Here is an 18035-nt window from a genome sequence, read left to right as displayed (position 1 = left end):
TCCCTCGGGTTCTCGATGCACACGGATGCACGTGTATTCTAGATTGTTCTTTTTTTTCCCCCGTCTTCTGGTTCACTCCCCAGGTGGCTGCAACAGTGAGGGCTGGGCCGTGCTGAATCCGGGAGCCAGGAGCTCCATCGGGGTCTCCCACGTTGGGGGTGGGGACCCCCTAGGCACCTGACCCATCCTCTGCCGGCTTCCCAGGCGCACCGGCAGGGCGCTGGCTCGGAAGCGGAGCCGCCGGGACTCGAACCCGCGCCCCGGTATAGGCTGCCGGCAGCGCCACCCGCGGTGCCTTGCCCCACGGTGTCCCAAGCCCATGGAGCTGGCCTGTGGGAGGGCATCCCGTGGGGGGACGGGATGCGCTCTCACGGGCTCAGGCCCCTCTTCTGGCCACGCCAGGCCACTGCTGCCAGCCCAGGAGCCCCCGCCTGGGACCCCCGGAGCTGCACGCCACACCACATCCGGCGCTGAGCTGGGCGCCCCGGCGGCCCCACCCCGGGCTGTGTCCTGCTCGCTCGGCCGGCCGCAGCCTTGGAGTGCATCCCGGCAACAGCCGCCGCCCCTGACCACAGCGGCACAGGCCCTGCCTTGCTTCTATTTTTGGCCTTAGTTAAATGGCCTTTTGAACAATCCTACTAAAGTACTGAGGGTGGACGTGGCGAGCTCTCTAAGATTTATTTATTTGAAGGAGTTACACAGAGAAAGAGAGGGAGAGCGAGAGAGAGAGAGAGAGAGGTCTTCCATCCGCTGGTTCACTCCCCGATCGGCTGCAAAGGCCAAGGCTAAGCCAGGGGCCAGGAGCTCCATCCGGGTCTCCCTCGCAGGTGCAGGACTTGGGCCATCTTCCACTGCCTTCCCAGCACACAGCTGGATCGGAACTGGAGCAGCCAGGGCTCCAGCTGGCAACCACATGGGATGCTGGCGTTGTAGCTAAGACCCTTTAATGGTTGCCTAAAAATGGAGCCAACCCAAGCCACCCCATAGTCTCACCTCAATACGTTGTGGCAAACAGGACCCTAAGCTAGCTTAGAAATGGACACAGGGGGGCTAGTGTGGCGGCAGAGAGGTCCCAGCCGCGGCCGCACTGCCCACATCCCCTATCCGAGGGCGGTCGCAGCCCCCGGTTTCTGACCCAGCTCCCTGAAGGTAATGGCTCAAATACTTGGGGGCCCTGCACCCCACGTGGGAGACGGATGGCGCTCCCAGCCCTGGCTGTTGGGGCCATTTGACAGCGGATAACGATGGGTGGCTCAAGTGCTTGGACCCCTGCCACCCACATGGGAGACCCGGATGTGGGTCCAGGCTCCTGGCGTTGGCCTGGCCCAGCCCCGGCTGCTGGTATTTGGGGAGTGAACCAGCAGATGGAAGCTCTCTCTTTCAGTTAAATAAGTCTTTAAAAAAAAATAGAGTAAAATAAAGCGGGGCTGGAATCTCGTGTGACCAAGTTCAAGTCAGCGAGGCCACCCCCGGAGCCCCTGCACGCCGGCTCAGCCCCTCCCCTGCAGACACCGCACGCTCCCTGTTCACCCGGCCAGTGCGAGGGGAGGAGGCACAGCCACCAGTCGCTGTGGCCGGGCAGGTCACGTGCCCCGCCCATCACGGAGGAGGCCGTGGGCGTGGCTGTTGGCCCAAACTCCTAGGCGGTTTGAGCAGTGGGCGGGGACCCAGCTGTGGACAGCTGTCAACTAGGGTGAGTGAAGCGACACAAAGGGACCGGCGAGGTTGTGTGGGAACGGCCCAGTGCCACGCAGGGTGCACAGCAGGTGCCCGGGACAAGCCGTCACCACACAGCACGTGCAGCAGGTGCCCGGGACAAGCCGTCACCGCGCGGGGCATACAGCGGGTGCCCGGGACAAGCCGTCACCACACAGCACGTGCAGCAGGTGCCCGGGACAAGCCGTCACCACGCGGGGCATACAGCGGGTGCCCGGGACAAGCGTCACCACACAGTACATGTAGCAGGTGCCCGGGACAAGCTGTCACCACACTGCACATGCAGCAGGTGCCTGGGACAAGCTGTCCTCACAGTCCCCACCCCCCAGCTTTATTTTTCACAGGACTTTATTTGCAAGGCAGAGTGATGGGGCACGTTAGCAGGAAGCTGGATCGGAAGGGGAGCAGCCGGGCTGTGAACCTGTGCCCCCAGGGCAGCAGCTGGGCTCCCTGTGCACTGCCGAGCGGGGTTCTGTCCCGTGCAGTCCCGAGCCACAGGACCTCAACTTTGGTTCAGAAGAACAAAAATATTAGGTCGTAACACATCTGAACTGGAGCACCACGTCCATCCTGCTGCTTCTACCTCTTACTTTTTTTTTAAACAATTTATTTATTTGAAAGAATGACAGAGGCAGAGAGAGAGGTCTTCCATCCGCTGGTTCACTCCGTAGATGGCCACAACGGCCAGAGCTGCGCTGATCCGAAGCCAGGGGCCAGGAGCTCCATCCGGGTCTCCCATGCGGGTGCAGGGCCCAAGCACTTGGCCCATCCTCCACTGCTTTCCCAGGCCACAGCAGGGAGCTGGATGGGGAGAGGAGCAGCCGGGACTTGAACCGGCGCCCCTGTGGGATGCTGGCGTTGCTGGGCCTGCTGAAGATGGTCCCTGAGAAAGGGCCCTCACCGATGGGGCAGGGCCCGTGCCGGCCCCCAGAGACCATCACTGATTTTTGGTAAACGTGGATACACGGCGTTATTCCCACAGAGCAGCCGACAGCACTGAAGTCTCGGAAACAGGTGACAGTTAAAAAGACAAAACAAAAAACGAGAAAGAATCGTACCAAGTTCCAGGTCCTTTAATAATTTAATGTTCTCTGTGCTCACGGCTGTCAGCCCTGCAGTGTGCTGGCGGGGACGCGGGGCCGGCGGCAGGGTGGCAGCCAGCCAGGTCCCGCTCACCCGGCCACCCCCGGCCGGCCTGCTTGCCTGGGCTGGATTTTGCCCACACGACGAGTAAGACTTCAAATAAGGTGCTTAAAAATGCCAGGCCTCGCGACAGTGAGTGGCGGGCCTCAGTTTCCTCCGTCAAATGGAGGAGCTGCATCTGAGCGACCGCCCCGGGGGTGGGCAGACCCCCAGCACTGAGGAGGGCGCGCCCCGGGGGCCACCTCACGGACTCGGTCCCCTGTGGTGGCCACGCCCGCTCCCATGTGTGCACCTGCTGCGAATGTGTCACAGAGTCCAACAGCCCGAGCCTTCACCCAGAAACCAGTGCAACACCGGACACAGGGCGCCTCCTGCTTCGCCAAGGTCGGGAGCCTCACGAGCCTGAACAGGTGCGCGGCTCATCGTGGGGGTCGATGGCAAGTTCGGGGCTCGGCCGCCCCGCCACCGCCAGAGGACGAGCGAGCGTCTGGCCTCGGGCGCCGTGCGGGCTTCTCCAGCAGGGAGATCCGGCCGGGGCAGGCTCTCCCCGCCGACGCCACCCTTGACCATGGCTGCCTCCCGGCGCGGGCCCTGCCCGGGCACCCGCAGGAGAGCCCACGACGCCTCTTACAAAGTCCCAATGATCAAGAGGCCGCCGGCTACAAAATCAAAACCAGAACCCAGGGGTGAGGCAGACGATGACGTCACATCCTTTCTGAACCGGGGAGCACCCGTCCCAGGTGTCCAGCGAGAGGCGGGGACCCCACAGACAGGGTTCCCTGTGAGTGAGGGCACCGAACAGCTGGGGCTCCGCACGCCGGGGGTCCCACCAGGCGGCTTCAACAAGTTGGCGGAGAAATGGGATTTAAAAAAAGAGAGAATACGCATTTCCCGCCGACTTTTTGAAGCCCCCTCGCGTTGACGGTCCTGATGTGATTCTGCACCGGCCCAAGCTGCTTCTCGGTCCGAGGATCTGCGCCGAGCCAGCCCGGCTCGGCTCTTCCCCCGGCAGCAGAGCGGTCGGGGCCCTAGCGGGCTGCCTCGGCAGAGAGCACGGTCACCCAGAGACCGGCGTCTCCACACTCGCCCGCTTCTCTCCTCAAACCGCAGCGAACGCAGAACCATTTCTGAGCCATCATCCGGGCCTCGCGCGGCCCCAGGCAGGAACCGCAGGGCCACAGAACTGTCCCGGAAACGTGCAAGGCCAGCGTCCCCCGGCTCATCGCGGACGCGCCAGACACCCAGAGACGGCGAGGGGACGCGGACCACAGGCCGAGCGTGGAGGCTGCCGGGAGCCCGCTGCCCACCCCGGGGCGGTGGAAATGGGGCCAAGCCGCGCCGAGGGAGCAGATGAGGGTCCCTTCCCTCCGCACCTGCCACGCTGGCACGCACTGCGGGAGCTCAGGGTGGGCACCTGCCGCACCTCATGACGTCAGCGGCTCACCTGTGGCTCCGCCCCGCCCTGCCCCGCCAGCGCGCCTCCTGCCGGCGGCTCCGGGGCCTGCAGGCCGGGGCGCATCCGCAGCGCAGGACGGGAGAGGGCGGCGCCGCCTGGCGGTCAGTCCGGATCCGGGTCCCGGTGCGGCCAGGGCCGCCGCGCCCTACACGTCGTAGCGGTTCACGGCGTAGGCGCTGGCGTGGCCCTGGCGGCCGTACTGCAGGTGTTGCGGGAAGACCAGGCCGTTGTGCGGCTTCTCGGCCGGGCCGCGGTGCCGCTCCTTGCCGCCCAGGTCCGCTGCGCTGACCGGCAGCAGGTGCTTCCGGGCCTGCTGGTTCGCGTCGTACTTGGTCTGCGGGAGAAGAGCCCGGCTCAGGCCGCGGGGAGACGGGGCAGCCTGGCCGCCCTCCTGGAGGCGGCGTCCCGCCGTGGGGACCCCCCCCCTTGCCCCGGGTGGGCCTCACCTTGTTGTACAGGAAGACGCCCAGGATGGCCGTCATCATGCCCAGGACGTTGGTGCTGGTGACCGGGTTGCGCAGCATGAGCAGGGACACGCTGATGACCATGATCCTCTTGGTGGCGTTGGCCACCGAGTAGCTGAGGGGGCTGACCAGGTTGAGGATGCTGAAGGCGATCACGTTCTGGGCGAAGTTGCAGAAGCCGCTCACGGCCAGCAGCAGCAGCGTCCAGGGCCACTGCGACACGGAGGCCTGCGGGGCGGGGCCGGGCGCGGTCAGCTGAGCGCCAGCCAGGCCCAGGGGGCCACGCGCCCGCCTCCTGGGGTGCATGTGCGCAGGCAGCGGGGGTCTGTCCCCGGCTAGACCCCCCAGGCCAGGAGGTCACGGTGAAGGCGGCTCCGGCTCTGGCTGCGCCAAGAACCCGGGCCTCAGTTCCGGTGGGTAGGGGACGGGAAGGGCCGATCCCCGCGCCCCTGGGGCTCCAGCGGGAGCCCGGCTTTGCAAGTGCTGTCCAGGGGCTGGGCTGGGCTGGGCGCAGCCAGTTCGGGCCCCGGCGGCTCCACGTCCAGTCCGGCTCCCTGCTAATGCGCCTGGGAACGCAGCAGGGCTCAGTCCCAGGGCCACACGTGGCAGGAGCCGCCACGGGGAGACGCCTGAGCTCTGGACCCCGCCCCAGGCTGTGTGGGACTGTCCTGGGAGGGCTGGGACAGCCCGGGGCCCCAAGGCCCAGGTGTGCGGGGAGGGCTGCTCTCTGGGGGCCACGCCCCAGGCCACGCCCACCTTGGGCAAGGGGACTGAACCTAGGACCATGGGAGTGAGTGGCCTAGGGGCCTAGGGAACGAGGGCCGGCAGGGAAGGGGTGAGCCAAGACCTGAACCCCCAAACCCGAGCCAGGCGCCCTGCAGCCTGCATCTGCCTTCGGGCTGGGGGGGGGTGGTCCCTCCCTGAGTCGACCAACCAGGACCCCTCAGCCCTGTGCCCGGTGGAGACAGGCAGCCCATCCGGGCTTTTTCTTTTAAATGTTTTTTCCTCCCCAAGATTAATTTATTTGAAAGGCACTGTTAGAGAGACACACGCACGCGCGTGCGTGCACACACACACACACACAGGTCTTTCATTTGCTGGTTCACTCCCCAAATGGCCAAAATAGCCAGGGCTGGGCCAGGCCAAAGCCAGGAGCCTGGAGCTCCATCCGGGTCTCCCCTGTGGGTGCAGGGGCCCAAGCACCGGGGCCCTCACTGCGGCCTCCCAGGGTGCGCATGTGCAGGGAGCCGGATCGGAAGCAGAGGAGCGGGGACTTGAACCGGGGACCCTGATGCGGGAGCCAGGGCCCTGTGTGCATCTCCATGGCTGCGCCCGATGCCAGCCACCCACCGCTGGAATTTGTTGAGGTTTACTTTAAGTAGTAGAATATGGGCTGTCTCCGTGAACGTTCCAAGTGTACTTAAAAAAAAAAAAAAAGGGGGGGCCACTGCCCATGGCGCCGGCACCTCCAATCCCGCTCCCGCTCCCTGCCAGCGCGCCTGGGCCCAAGTCCCTGGGCAAATGGAAGATCTCTCTCTCTCGTTTCTCCTTCTCTCTAACTTTTTCAAATAAACAAACAGATCCTCATTAAAACCACACAAGAAGCGCAGGGCTGCAGAGCCGCCGCGTCTGGGTGTCCCGGAGACGCCAGGGAGGCCCGGCCGGCTGCGGCTGCCCACGCCTTTGTCCGGCCGGCGTTCCACGCCGTCTGCTTCTGGGGCATGTGCCCGTGTTCGTGCCGGCTCCTGGCGTGGCGGTCTGGTTTCAGGGCTCTGACAATGTAGCTGGGCTCCCCTCTGACGAACGCACTGGTGTTCTGGAACGTTCCTGTGCCGCTGCCCGCGAAGCATCTGCGCGTGGACATCTTTGGTTTTTCCTTGCATGGGGCCCGCCCGGCCTCTCGACCCTGCGGGGAGCGTCCTCTGGCAGACAGGGCGGTCCTCGGGGGAGCCCCCGGGCCCCACATCCTCCTCTCATCACCCCAGGTGCCGTCCCAGGGCTCGGCTCGCTGTCCTGGGATTGGTCTGTGGTGCGGGCTGCGTCGTTTCTCTGCATCTGTTTTCAAAGGTCTCACTCTGGGCTCTGCTCCCGGCTCCGGCTCCGGCTCCGGCGGTCGGGTGCCTGCGCCCGCGTGGGAAACCTCGGGGGAGCTCCTGGCTTCGGCTCTGCCCATGGCTGTTGCTGGTGAATGGGAGCTCTCTCACCCTAACAGCTAACTGTCTAAAAACTCCCAGCTGGTTCTTTGACCTATGTCTTCTTATTCATTTCAAGAGTGTTTGCCTTTACTTTTTTTTTTTTTTTTTTTTTTTTTTGACAGGCAGAGTGGACAGTGAGAGAGAGAGACAGAGAGAAAGGTCTTCCTTTGCCGTTGGTTCACCCTCCAATGGCCGCCGCGGCCGGCGCGCTGCGGCCGGCGCACCGCGCTGATCCGATGGCAGGAGCCAGGAGCCAGGTGCTTTTCCTGGTCTCCCATGGGGTGCAGGGCCCAAGCACCTGGGCCATCCTCCACTGCACTCCCTGGCCACAGCAGAGAGCTGGCCTGGAAGAGGGGCAACCGGGACAGAATCCGGCGCCCCGACCGGGACTAGAACCCGGTGTGCCGGCGCCGCTAGGCGGAGGATTAGCCTAGTGAGCCGCGGCGCCGGCCTGCCTTTACTTCTTGAAACACGGTTGCAGTTACTGCTCCAAGTCTCTGTCTCCTGATTCCAGGGCTGGCAGCTGCTGTTCCTCCGCGACGTGGGATTTTCCTGCTGCCTCACGTGCCGGGTCATTCCAGACCACGTCCTGGGCACAGCATATCCTGATGTGCCGGGCCCCACTAATCCTAGGAAGAATGCTGGCATTCCCAGGCGCAGCCGACGAGCCTGCCCGGCCTGGTTCTGCGCGTTGTGGTTGCAAAGCAAGCACCGTCTTCAAAGCTGCAACACGGGCATCTTACATAGGCACAAGTTCAAGTCCCGGCTGCTCCACTTCCGATCCAGCTCTCTGCTGCAGCCTGGGAAAGCAGCAGAAGATGGCCCAAGTACCTGGGCCCCTGTACCCACGTGGGAGACCTGGAGGGAGCTCCTGGCTCCTGGCTTTGGTCTGACCCAGCCCTGGCTGTTGAGGCTATTTGGAGAGTGAACCAGCAAATAAAATCCCTCTTCCTCCCTCTCTATAACTCTGCCTTTCAAATAAATAAAAAAAAAAAAAAGGTTTTCTCACCGTTGGCTGCTACCAGTTTTCATTTCTGCAGTAGCTGTCCCAGGTGCTCTCTCCACCCCTGAAAACCCGGTCACTTGTCCAGCCTGGCCCTCCCCGCCTGGCTTGGCCGGGGTCGCTGGCATGTACCTGCTCTGGCCTCTGCCTCACAGGCCAGAGGTGAGCAGGGGACACCGGGTGACCTTCTCCTAACTGGACCCCCTCCCGTTACTCAGCCCAGCATGGGGCCAGCTGACGACCCTGGGGTCTGCGTGCATCCATGTGGGAGACACAGGACGAGAGGCCCAGGTGCGAGGGTAGCTCAGGAGGGAGGGCCGTGGAAAGAGGGAGACCCTCCTCCTTCCCGTGGGGGGGGGCCTTCCCAGCCTGTGTGCCAGAGCCAACCGCCCTGTCCCATGCTCCCCGGCGTGGACGGGGACGTTGTCAGGACACGAGCGGCGCAGGGCCAGCAGGATCTCAAGAGGTCGGGGTGAGGGCTGACGAGGACCACTGGGGCAGCGGGAGCCCCCACTGCCACCCCGCCGAGCGCCGCTCTCTCTCCCTGGAGCCCTGGCACACGCGTGAGGCTGCTATCAGGAAGTGCACGCGTCCCGCTTCCTCCACCGCAGGTGGCAGCGAGGACAGAGGACCTCCGGGCCAGGCACAGCCCCTCCCCTTCAGGGCCCCTCCCCGGCGCGCCGGCCACTCACCAGGTCGCTGCTGACCAGGAAAGCAGAGAGGTCCACCAGGACCCAGGTGGGGATCATGAAGAAGACCGCGTGGCAGCCCAGGATGTTCAACAGGCGCAGGTGGTGGATCCGCGAATCCCTCAGCACCTGGGGAGGGACAAGGCCGCCTAGAGCCACAGCCACGGCCACGGCCACGGCCCCCCGACACCCTTGCGTGAGCGGCGAGCCCAAGCCCGTGTGCGAAGGCGGGACCGGGAAGAGGAGGCAGCAGTGGGTGGTGCTAAGTGGCTGGGGCTCCACCTCCTCCCCACAGGAGACCCAAACTGAGCTCCAGGCTCCTGGCTCCAGCCTGGCCAGGGCCTGGAGCTCCATCCGGGTCTCCCGGGTGGGTGCAGGGACCCAAGCACTCGGGCCTTTGCTGCTGCCTCCCAGGGTGCGTGAGAGCAGGGGGCGGGAGCCGGTGCTCTGACATGGGACACCAGGGTCCCAGCCGTGCGTGGCTCCACCCGCTGTGCCGCGACGCCCAGCCCTGCACCGGGTCTCCCGGGTGGGCACTGCCGGGGCAGCCGCAGGTCAGAGCCCGACACCAAGCGGTGCTCGACACAGCGTCTGAGTCCGCGTGGAGACTCCCCTGCTTCCCACGTCGAGCCTATGCTCGCTTCGGGACGGGAGGACACGGCACTCAAGAGCAGACAGACAGGACGCCATCTCTACTTGCCCGGGTCTCCGGCACCCCCTCCGCCGGGCAGCCCCCCGGGAATCCCGGATACCTTTTTGGAGAAGATGTTCTGAAGCGAGAAGCAGAGCGTGGCGGCGAGGGCGCTGACGAGCCCCCACACGTCAAAGGACAGCTCGGTGACGGTGGCCAGCAGGACGCCACTGATGATAGGGATGAGTGACAAGTACACCTGCAGGGGGCGGGTGGGCGCTGCTGAGCCCGGAGGACACGGCTGGGCAGGAGCTGTTGGCTCTCAGGGGAACCTGGGGAGCGGGCTTGTGTCCCAGGGCGCAGCCCCACCCCCATCGAGAGCCTCTGCCTCCTGCTGGGCCCTAACCTAACAGATGTCTCTGTCTGGGGCGTTTGGGGCTCTCCCAACGTATAGCTACCCCTGGCGGGGCACCTCAGCCGCTCAGCATTCATAGGCACCTCCTGGGACCCAGCACCCCCACCCTGCTCGGCCCAGGCGTCCCCCCAGAGCGCCGCCCACCCACCCACCCACTGTTCACTGCCTGCTAGGTCACTCCACGCCCGTGACCCCACGCACGACTTTAGGCTACACAGCAGGCACTCAATAGCTGTTGGCAGGGTATACAGTAGGTGTTCAACAGTGCTGGCTGGATGACTGACAGGGGGCCTTGCAGAAAGCGTGGGGCACTTGCAGGATGCACAGGGACCTCTGCCTCTGTCCCGGGGCCCACCTCGGGGTGGGGGGCACCCACCAAGGCCAGGGACTGGGACACCAAACGCCAGCTCAGGACGGAGGCCACACCCCCGTCTACCTCACAGGTGAGTTATGACAACATGATCAGTAGCTGCCCGGCTCCGTGTGAGGTTCCCGGCTCTGTGCCCAAGCTGGGGTACGGTGCCCCACGCAGCGGGAAACCCGATAAATGTGACGCGGTGTTGGGTGATGCCGCCGCGGCACACTGCCCCCCCCCCCCCCAGTCACACCTGGTGTCACCCTGGAGCCCAGCGGGAGCACACGCAGCTCTTGCTGGGATGATTTTGCGAAAGAGGCACAGGGCCAGGGACCCCACGTGCACTTGAGGACGGCGGGCAGCGGGTGGGCAGGGCTGGCGCCGGCGGCAGCCACGGCCACAGACTCAGGGGCTGTGCCAGAAGCCACTTGCTCAGGTGCACCTCGGCTCCTTGGCCCGACCCCGGCCACCCACGGGGCCCGAAGACCCTGCAGGCATCAAACGCGGCCAGCCTGGCAGCTCGCTGACCACCCCGCCGTGCCTCGGGTCCCACCGGGGATGGGGGGGCACCTGCTTGGGGCGTCCCATCAGGAGGGGACCAGGCCGCCAGCTACGTTGGCAGCGAATCAGAACAGCAAGACACTGCCCGGCTGCAGAGGGACCACCCAGGGCCACACGCCCCTCCCCACGCCCCCCTGCCGCCAGCAGAAGCCATAAGAGGGCCGCGGGAGGCCCCGGCGCACCGACTTCCTTGTTTGACAGGAAGCCGGCGTGGCCCCGACCACGTCACCATCTGGGTCCCTCCCGGGCGGCCCCCACCTGCCCGCCCCTCACCTTGGTGCTCTGCTTCTCCTTCATGATGACCCGCGACAGCAGGACCACCCAGATGGGCATGGTGGCCTTGACTGCGGAGACAGAGCGGAGGGGCCCTCAGCCCGAGCCCCCAGCGCCCACCCAGCCGGGGGCAGGTGGGGGCGGCTCCCTGCACGCCCCGACCGCGGTGGTCGCCCCCGCCCCGCCCCCTGCCCCGGTCACCTGTGTGCGCGTAGGACACGGGCACCTTCCAGATGCTGACGTGCGCCGACACCGACGCGAAGTACTTGCCGAAGGCCAGCGGCAGCACGTAGCGCGGGTAGAATCGCGGCGGCAGCTGCGGCCCGGGCCCGGGGCCCGAGACGGGCGGCGCGGGAGGCACGCGCCAGGCGCGCAGCAGCGGCGGCAGCCCCGCGCACAGCGCCAGGATGTGGCACAGCGACACGGTCACCGGGAACGGGAAAGCGCTCAGGATCACCTTGTTGACCACGTTGCCGCCCGCGCTCAGCGCGTACCACAGCAAGCACAGCGCCGCCACGCGCGCGCCCTCGCGCGCCCCGCCGCCGCCGCCGCCGCCCGCCGCGCCCGGGCCCCCCGAGCCCGCGCCGGGGCCCGCGCCCGACGCCGCCGCCATCCTGCCCGAGCGGCCGCCCCTTCCCGCCCGTCCGACGGCCCGACGCCGGGCGGAGGCGGGGCCGAGCGCGCCGGCCAGCGCCGCTCCCATTGGCCGCCGCCTCTCTGCGTCACTGGGACGCGCCGACGGACGCGCCAGCCACCACGTCTCGGGTGCAGGCCCCGCCTTGCTATTGGGATGCGCTACCGGAAGGGGGGGGCGAGTCCCGGAAGCGGAAGGAAGTGGGGGTGCCGGCCTGCTTAGGAGTTGGACCTTCGCTGGCCTGGGTTTGCTTGCGGGGCGCGGGGGCTGGAGCCCGAGCGAGGTGGTCGAGCGGGAACGCGAGGACCCAGCCGCGTCGCCGTCACCTGTGAGTGAGGATGATGGAGCTCGCCGGCCGCCACTCGGCGGGTCATGGTTGTCCCCAGCCCGGTTCCTGATGGGCTGGCCGCGGCGGACCCCGGGGGCAAAGGGAAAAGATCTTTCGAGGAAAACAAGCTGGATTATGGAGAAAGACCTTTGAGCTAGATTATCGCCCCGCAGCGCGTCCCGCCGAATGCCAGGAGCGCTGTGCGGTAGGTGCCGGCGTCCCTATGTATTCGGACAGGCGGCAGTGCAGACCGGGAAGCGACCTGGCCCCGGGGGTTCCAGCGCTGTGCGAGAGGGGGTGGTGCCAGCGTTTCTTCCAAAAATCACGCGCTTCTCACTTGCGTGCCCTTACTGGGCACGCTCGTAGGACAGGGTCTTGTCTTACCCTGTGCTTGCATTTCAAAGGCAGGCGTCCTGCGGCTTCCTGGGTCCTCGGAGCCGAGCCGGGGGTGGTGGTCCCGGCAGGTGTGTCGGGGGCGGGGTGGGGGAGAAGGGAAAGCAGCGGCCTGTCCCAGAGCCCTGGTCTGCGGGAAGGAGACGGACCCTGCGCTCCGACCTGTGTCGCAGGTAGCACCTGCCGGCCACCGGAGCTGGCCAGGGTGAGCCCACTGTGCACGGAGTGAGAGCAGTGACCCTACTCCGCAGCGCGGCCGGGAGTCGCAGCCCACCCACCAACGGGCTTGCTGGTTTTTGAGAGGACTTGGATCATTTGGTTCTGGCACCTCCAGGGACAGGCGCCAGGGAGTGAGCCAGAGCGAGCCCACGGCTGGCAGGTGCAGGGCTCAGCCTCACCCTGCCCTCAAAGCCACTCGACCCCACTGCACCCTTGGACAGGGCAGTGTGTGTCCAAGTCCCTGCTGGCTCTGGGCGGCTGCGGGACGTGGGGGAGACAGGGACAGGATGGCCCATCGGGGTGGTCTTATTACCCCTTTATAATGGAAGCAGGACAGCTGTTTCAGTGATCAGGGTACTAAGGCCAAAGGGCTGGGCCTCTTAGAACAACAAATATTTGGTGGTGGTGGTGCGGGTGGGGGGCGGGGGGGAGCGAGGCCACTGGAACCCGGAGCTGCAGACGTGGCGCCTGTGGGGTCTCTCCAGAGCTGGCAGGTGGCCGCAGCCCAGCCTGCCGTCGGGCTGTGGGGCCCGGGCCCTCCCGGCTCGTCCAGAATCCAGGCAGGCGCTGTGTGGCTGTCCGAAGGCCCAAGTAGGAAACGATTCTCAGACGAGTTTGTGCAAATGGGTTTTTTATTTCCACATTTATATCACAAGGTGTCCACTTACTGGACCAAATAGCAAAGTTGCTCCCTTCTGCGTGAGGACGCAGAAGTCTGGGTTCTGTACATTCACTAAGGCTCCTTGTTTTTGCAAATCGCGTTTATGACGAGTAACCATAAGGCAAACGAATCTAAAGGAATGGTTATGAGTGTCAGCGCAGACGGCTCCTCGCCCGGCGGCACGGCGCGCACCCCAGTAGCACCCGCGGCGACATCTGTGTTGTTCTGGGGGGGACTCTAGGAAGGTGAACTCCCCAGGCGTGTGGGGGAGGGGCAGGGACGGGGAGGGCGGGTTTTGGCTGGTGGTCACATGGAAAATAAACGCGAGAGAACTGAAATTTTTTGCAGCATTTCTTTGAAAAACTGGGGATTTTGAACCGAAACCAGATCGAAATGGGTGGATGCTCGTGGAGTGTGGGCTAGACTGGTCGTCCACGTGGCCCGCCCGCGGCCCCCCGGCTCCCAGACCCCAGAAGAGCGAGTGCGGGGCCGAGACGCGTGCTCCTGCTGCTCCCCCCAGCGCGGAGCCCTGCGCCCGCCCGCCTGCCTGCCTGCCTGCCTGGGTGCCCGGGTGGGGACTGACGCGTTCGCTCAAGTTCCGAACTCGCTTTGCCGTCCGTGCGCGCCGCCCTCCCTTCGCAATTTTGTTAGTAAACTGGTAGCAGCATTTCACAAAAGGAGGAGTCCGGGGAGGGGGGAAGGGGCGGAAGCCCGCGTGGCTCCTGCCCCCCACCCCCGCTCCCGCCCGCCGCGAGGTGGGAGTGCGCCCGGCGGCCGCGGGCGCTCAGTCCAGGCAGACGTAAGGCAGAACGTTCAAGCGCCCGTCGTCGCCGTGCGGGTCGAGCGATATGCACTGCGTCCAGTCATACCAGTTACCCTGTGTGTCCCGACACCCGTTCACCCCCGGCCACTGGCCGGCCTGGATTCTGTCGAGATCGTCCTGCGTGAGCTCCCGGCTCAGCCCCGGCAGCTCGGCGGGCGGGCTGTGCGGCAGCAGCACGTGCGGCCGCCGGGCCCCGAGCCGGCTCTGCTCCTGCTTCAGGTACTTGGACATGAAGTGGTGGGCGCCCGGCGTCTGCGTGCCGGAGGACAGCAGCAGGCTGCTCTGCCGGCTCAGGTACGACTGGATGATCTCGTTGCCCGACAGCTCCTTCCAGTTCGTCTGCTCAAAGGGGCTCTGGAGGCTGGCCTTGGCCTCGGGCGCGTCCGGCTCTGTCCTGGGCGGTTGCTCCGTGCGCGCAGGGCTGTCCGCCCGCACTGGCTCTTTCTGGGTCAGAGGTTTGATCTGTCTCGTCATGGGGTCAAAGGTGAGCTTCCGCTCTTTTAACCGCACGGGCCTCACGCCCGCCTCGGCCACCTGCCCGTCCAAGTTCACCGTGTAGTCGCGTGGCCGGTACCTCTTCTTCTTTTTGCTGTCCGAGCCCCCGGCGGCGGCAGCGTCGCTGTCCACCCTGGAGGAGTCTGGGGAGAAGCCGGCCGGGGGCAGCCCTGCCTTGCAGCCTGGCGCCGCCAGTCGATGGCGGCCCTCGGGCTGCTCCAGCCAGCGCACCGGGCTCTCGGCACTGGGCAGCAGCTCCAGCCGCCGCACGGGGGGCGTGGACGGCTGGGCCAGCGGGAGAGGTGAGGGCACCTGGGTGGCGTCGAGCGGCTGGAGCCGCGGCGAGGGGCTGGACACGGAGCCCTTGGGTGCATACGGGCTCCGCTGCCGGGCAAAGGAGCCCTCGTGCCGTGAGTTCCGGGGGCTGAAGGAGCAGCGCGCGGGCCCCCTGGGGTGGGGGGGCCCGGGGGTCTCGTCCACCCTGTCCAGCTGCTGCAGCACCGCTGCCTTAGTCTGCAGGCAGGGCCCGGGGGGCTGGCCCAGGCCCGGGGAGCTGGTGTGCGGCCGCACCGCGTGGACAGGGATCTTGCCGCTGTGCGTGTCATTCTCGGTGGGCTCCACACGGCCGCTCTCGGGGCCGTGCCCCCCGCCGCCGCCACCGCCGCCACCGTCGGGGGGCCCAGGGAAGCTCTCTGGGCTCCCGCTGATCCCGTTGGTGGGGAGGGGGGACGAATTGGGGAGCAGGGGCTCGTGGCTGGCTTTGGAGACCTTGGCGGGCGGCCCGGGGTGGCCGAGGTCGCGCTGGTCCCCCCGGCGCTTCTGGCCGCCCAGTCTGTCCGGCCGCTGCCCGGGCAGCCGCTGGATGTCGTTGCGGCTCTTCAGCTCCTGGATGCTCTTGGGCGTGCCGGGCGGCCCCGCCTCCGGCCGGCAGTGGTGCGCGCCCCCGTTGGCCGAGCCCGCGGCCCCCGCCAGCCCGCGCAGCGCCGCCTCATTCTGGTGCGCGGGCTCGATGAGCTTCTGCCAGCTCCGCAGCAGCTTCTTGGCGCGCTTGGCGAGCTCCTCGTTGGTGGTCTTCTTGCGCACGTCGTTGATGAGCTTCCCGAGCCGCGTTTCCTGCAGAGACAGCGGCCACAGTGATGGGGACGGGGACGGGACGCGCCTGGGGGCCAGGACCCGCCCCTCCCCCACTGGCCCAGTCTGCCAGCTCTGCAGACGAAAACCCACGGGAATTCCCGGTGCTCTGGGACAGGAGAGCTCCCTGGCGACTGTCGGAGGCGCTGACCAGCAGGCTGGGGGCTGTGGGTGGCGCACACCCCAGGGGCCCTCCCGCCCGCGTTCCTGCAGGGCCCACTCACCTCCAGTGCCTCTTTGGTAATGGGGTATTTCTCCAGGCTGGAGATGACTTCCAACACCGCCACCATGTTCCGGATCTGTGGGACAAGAACCAGCGCTCAGGCCCTGCCCTTGTCCCCTTGTCTGCGGCAGCCCTCGCCCCTGCCGCCCCTCCCCAGACATGCCCAGCTCCTGTCCTGGAGGTGAGCTCTGTGTTCTGTCACGCAATGGGGGCAGGGGCGAAGGACTTGCACAATAAAATGCACAAAGCTTCACACTGCCTGACCAGAACGCACCGGGCAACTTGACTTACTTAAGGCCCCAGACACCAGAGCGTGCGCGTGCAGAACGCCACCACGTGGAGGGTGACGCCTGTCTGGGACAGTGAACACCTGGGCAGCAGTGAGGCCAACAAGGAGCCTGGGCGACAGGCAGGCAGCGCCCCTGGCAGCTCTGGAAGCCAACCGGGAGGGTGACCCGCAGCCCAGCTGGCAGAAATGCTATCTGCGGGTACCAGGAGGCTCCGGGGCACGCGGCTGCGGCACCGTAGGGCTTTATCTGGCAGGTGCAGTGCCCCTCCATGACCTTGCCGTGGCCACGCCCGGTCCCCAGCACTCTCCGGGCATCACCGATGGTGACAGGCAGCCAGCGGCCGCGACCACACAGTGCAGGTGCCGCACACAGGCCATCTGGCACACAGTGCCCGCCCCAGGCAGAGAGGGTCGGGGGTTAGTGCAACAGCACTCGCGTCCGCCAAAGGTGGGCGGGACACACAGGTCAGCTCTCAAACAGCAGGCGCCAAATCCCACCCCAGCCGCGTGGACCCAGGCCTGAATGGGCAAGCTCGCGCCGCTTCTCGGGGGACAGAGGCTGTGTCTCGGCAGTCAGGACACACAGGCGCCTCTGGGAGCCCCCGTGGCAGTGGGCGTGGGAAGAACCCGGATCACGTGGGCGCCGGCTGGAAGCAGAACTTGGGCTTCTTAGAAGACACCGTGTAAGGCACAATTGCCGGGTCTGCACCAGAACACATCGAGCACTCCTACAGGGGGCGCCGTGTAGCCCATGTGAGTGCTGGTTCGCGTCCCGGCTGCTCCACTTCTGATCCAGCTCCCTGCTATGGCCTGGGAAAGCAGAGGAGGACGGCCCTAGTGCTGGGGCCCTGCAGCCACTTGGGGAGTGAACTCGTGGGTGGCTGTGTGTGTCTGCCTTTCAAATAAATTAACTTTAAAAAAATAAAACAAAATGCCACCAAAGCACCTTGGCTCTGCGCCCTGCTTTCTCGCTTGACTCCACAAGTTCAGGTCAAGCAGCCCTGGCTGGGCTCAGTGGCACCCCCCAGCGGCAGGGATGCTACTTCATGTCGGGAGACACAGCGCGTCCCCACTTGCCACCACAAACAAGGCTTCGATGGATGCCTGTGTGAGGCACGACTTTGGGCCACTGGGAATCGTGGGGTGGTCTAGGCCCCGTGCACTGCCCAAGGGCAAGAGCGGGACAGGCAGGACTGTGGCACTGCTTTCCTGCTGCTCACCAATTAGAGCCTTAACCGGCGCACACCCGCACCGCGCGACCGGGCTCCGCAGCGTGCGGCCTCACTGGGCGCGGATCAGGGCGCCTGCCGGCAGGGGGTTCTCAGGACCCTCTTCCTGCTCCAAGTGCTGGCAGGCTCTGGGGTCCCCCACTTCCTGCTAGCTATCACCAGGTGTCACCCTCCTGAAGCCAGCGCGGGCCGCCACGTGCCCAGGACGAGGGACTGGGGTGGACTTCCCTGGCGGCTCGCGCATCCTGGCTCCTCTCACCTGCAGGCCCATCGACAGCCATTGCCTTCCTCCCCCAGCTTAAAGTTCCAGAGTGACCACAGAACAGTGACTACGGCCCCCACACCCCGAACTCTGCTGCCCGCCTGCCAATGGGCCAACCTCGCAGTGCATGGTTCACGGCCAGAGCCCAGCCCGAGGGGAGAGTGGGTAGGAAACAGCCCACCCTGTGCTTACCTGCAGGGGGCGGGGGCGGGGGTGGGGGTGGCTGGTCCCTGCAGGGCTCCTGGGCTTGCCACATGGCCTCGTCTCCACCCCACTGACCTCAGCCTGGTATATTTAGCGCCATGGGCCCCTACGTCCTCCTGAACCAGCAGTCCCCGGAGAGTGGGACGCTGCCCAGGCCCAGCGAGCCCAGCGGCACAGAGTGTCCTTGTCCTCGGGCAGACGCCGTCCTGCTGCCAGATGGGAGGGAGGAGGTGGAACACCTGG

General features: G+C 66.1%; 2 protein-coding genes across 3 annotated transcripts in view; both read right to left on the bottom strand.

Annotated features, from left to right (window-relative positions):
• Positions 1-2771: 2771 nt before the first annotated feature.
• Positions 2772-11544, bottom strand: SLC35E1 (solute carrier family 35 member E1). The gene is made up of 6 exons (XM_051835721.3): positions 11103-11544; positions 10902-10972; positions 9419-9556; positions 8670-8795; positions 4762-5007; positions 2772-4649 (listed from the first exon to the last, which is right to left on the bottom strand). The coding sequence occupies exons 1-6, from the start codon at positions 11512-11514 to the stop codon at positions 4461-4463; spliced, it is 1182 nt and encodes a 393-aa protein (XP_051691681.3). The 5' UTR covers positions 11515-11544; the 3' UTR covers positions 2772-4460.
• A 1545-nt stretch (positions 11545-13089) lies between these two features.
• MED26 (mediator complex subunit 26) overlaps positions 13090-18035 on the bottom strand; it is a 47404-nt gene continuing 42458 nt past the window's right edge. For both annotated transcript variants that reach the window (XM_002722094.6, XM_089316473.1), the window contains exons 2-3: positions 15810-15884; positions 13090-15567 (exon numbers count right to left, since the gene is read on the bottom strand). In XM_002722094.6, the coding sequence (XP_002722140.2) occupies positions 13921-15567; positions 15810-15884 (1722 nt within the window). In that variant the 3' untranslated portion in view covers positions 13090-13920. The remainder of the gene's footprint in view (positions 15568-15809; positions 15885-18035) is intronic.

Source organism: Oryctolagus cuniculus, chromosome 16 (assembly GCF_051225735.1).
Source record: "Oryctolagus cuniculus isolate XC-2025 breed Fujian yellow rabbit chromosome 16, ASM5122573v1, whole genome shotgun sequence".
In the NCBI taxonomy this organism is placed as follows: domain Eukaryota; kingdom Metazoa; phylum Chordata; class Mammalia; order Lagomorpha; family Leporidae; genus Oryctolagus; species Oryctolagus cuniculus.
The sequence above is the reverse complement of the archived record's forward strand: the minus strand, read 5'-3'. Positions and strand labels throughout refer to the sequence as shown.

Bases quoted from the DNA above. Each gene is read 5' to 3' on its own strand.
- SLC35E1 (XM_051835721.3), bottom strand. From the start codon at position 11,514: ATGGCGGCGGCGTCGGGCGCGGGCCCCGGCGCGGGCTCGGGGGGCCCG. The intron at 10,973-11,102 runs GTGACCGGGGCA...CTGTCTCCGCAG, and splicing joins CGTGTCCTACGCGCACACAG to TCAAGGCCACCATGCCCATC. The intron at 5,008-8,669 runs GTGAGTGGCCGG...CCCGCCCCGCAG, and splicing joins TCCTGGTCAGCAGCGACCTG to GCCTCCGTGTCGCAGTGGCC.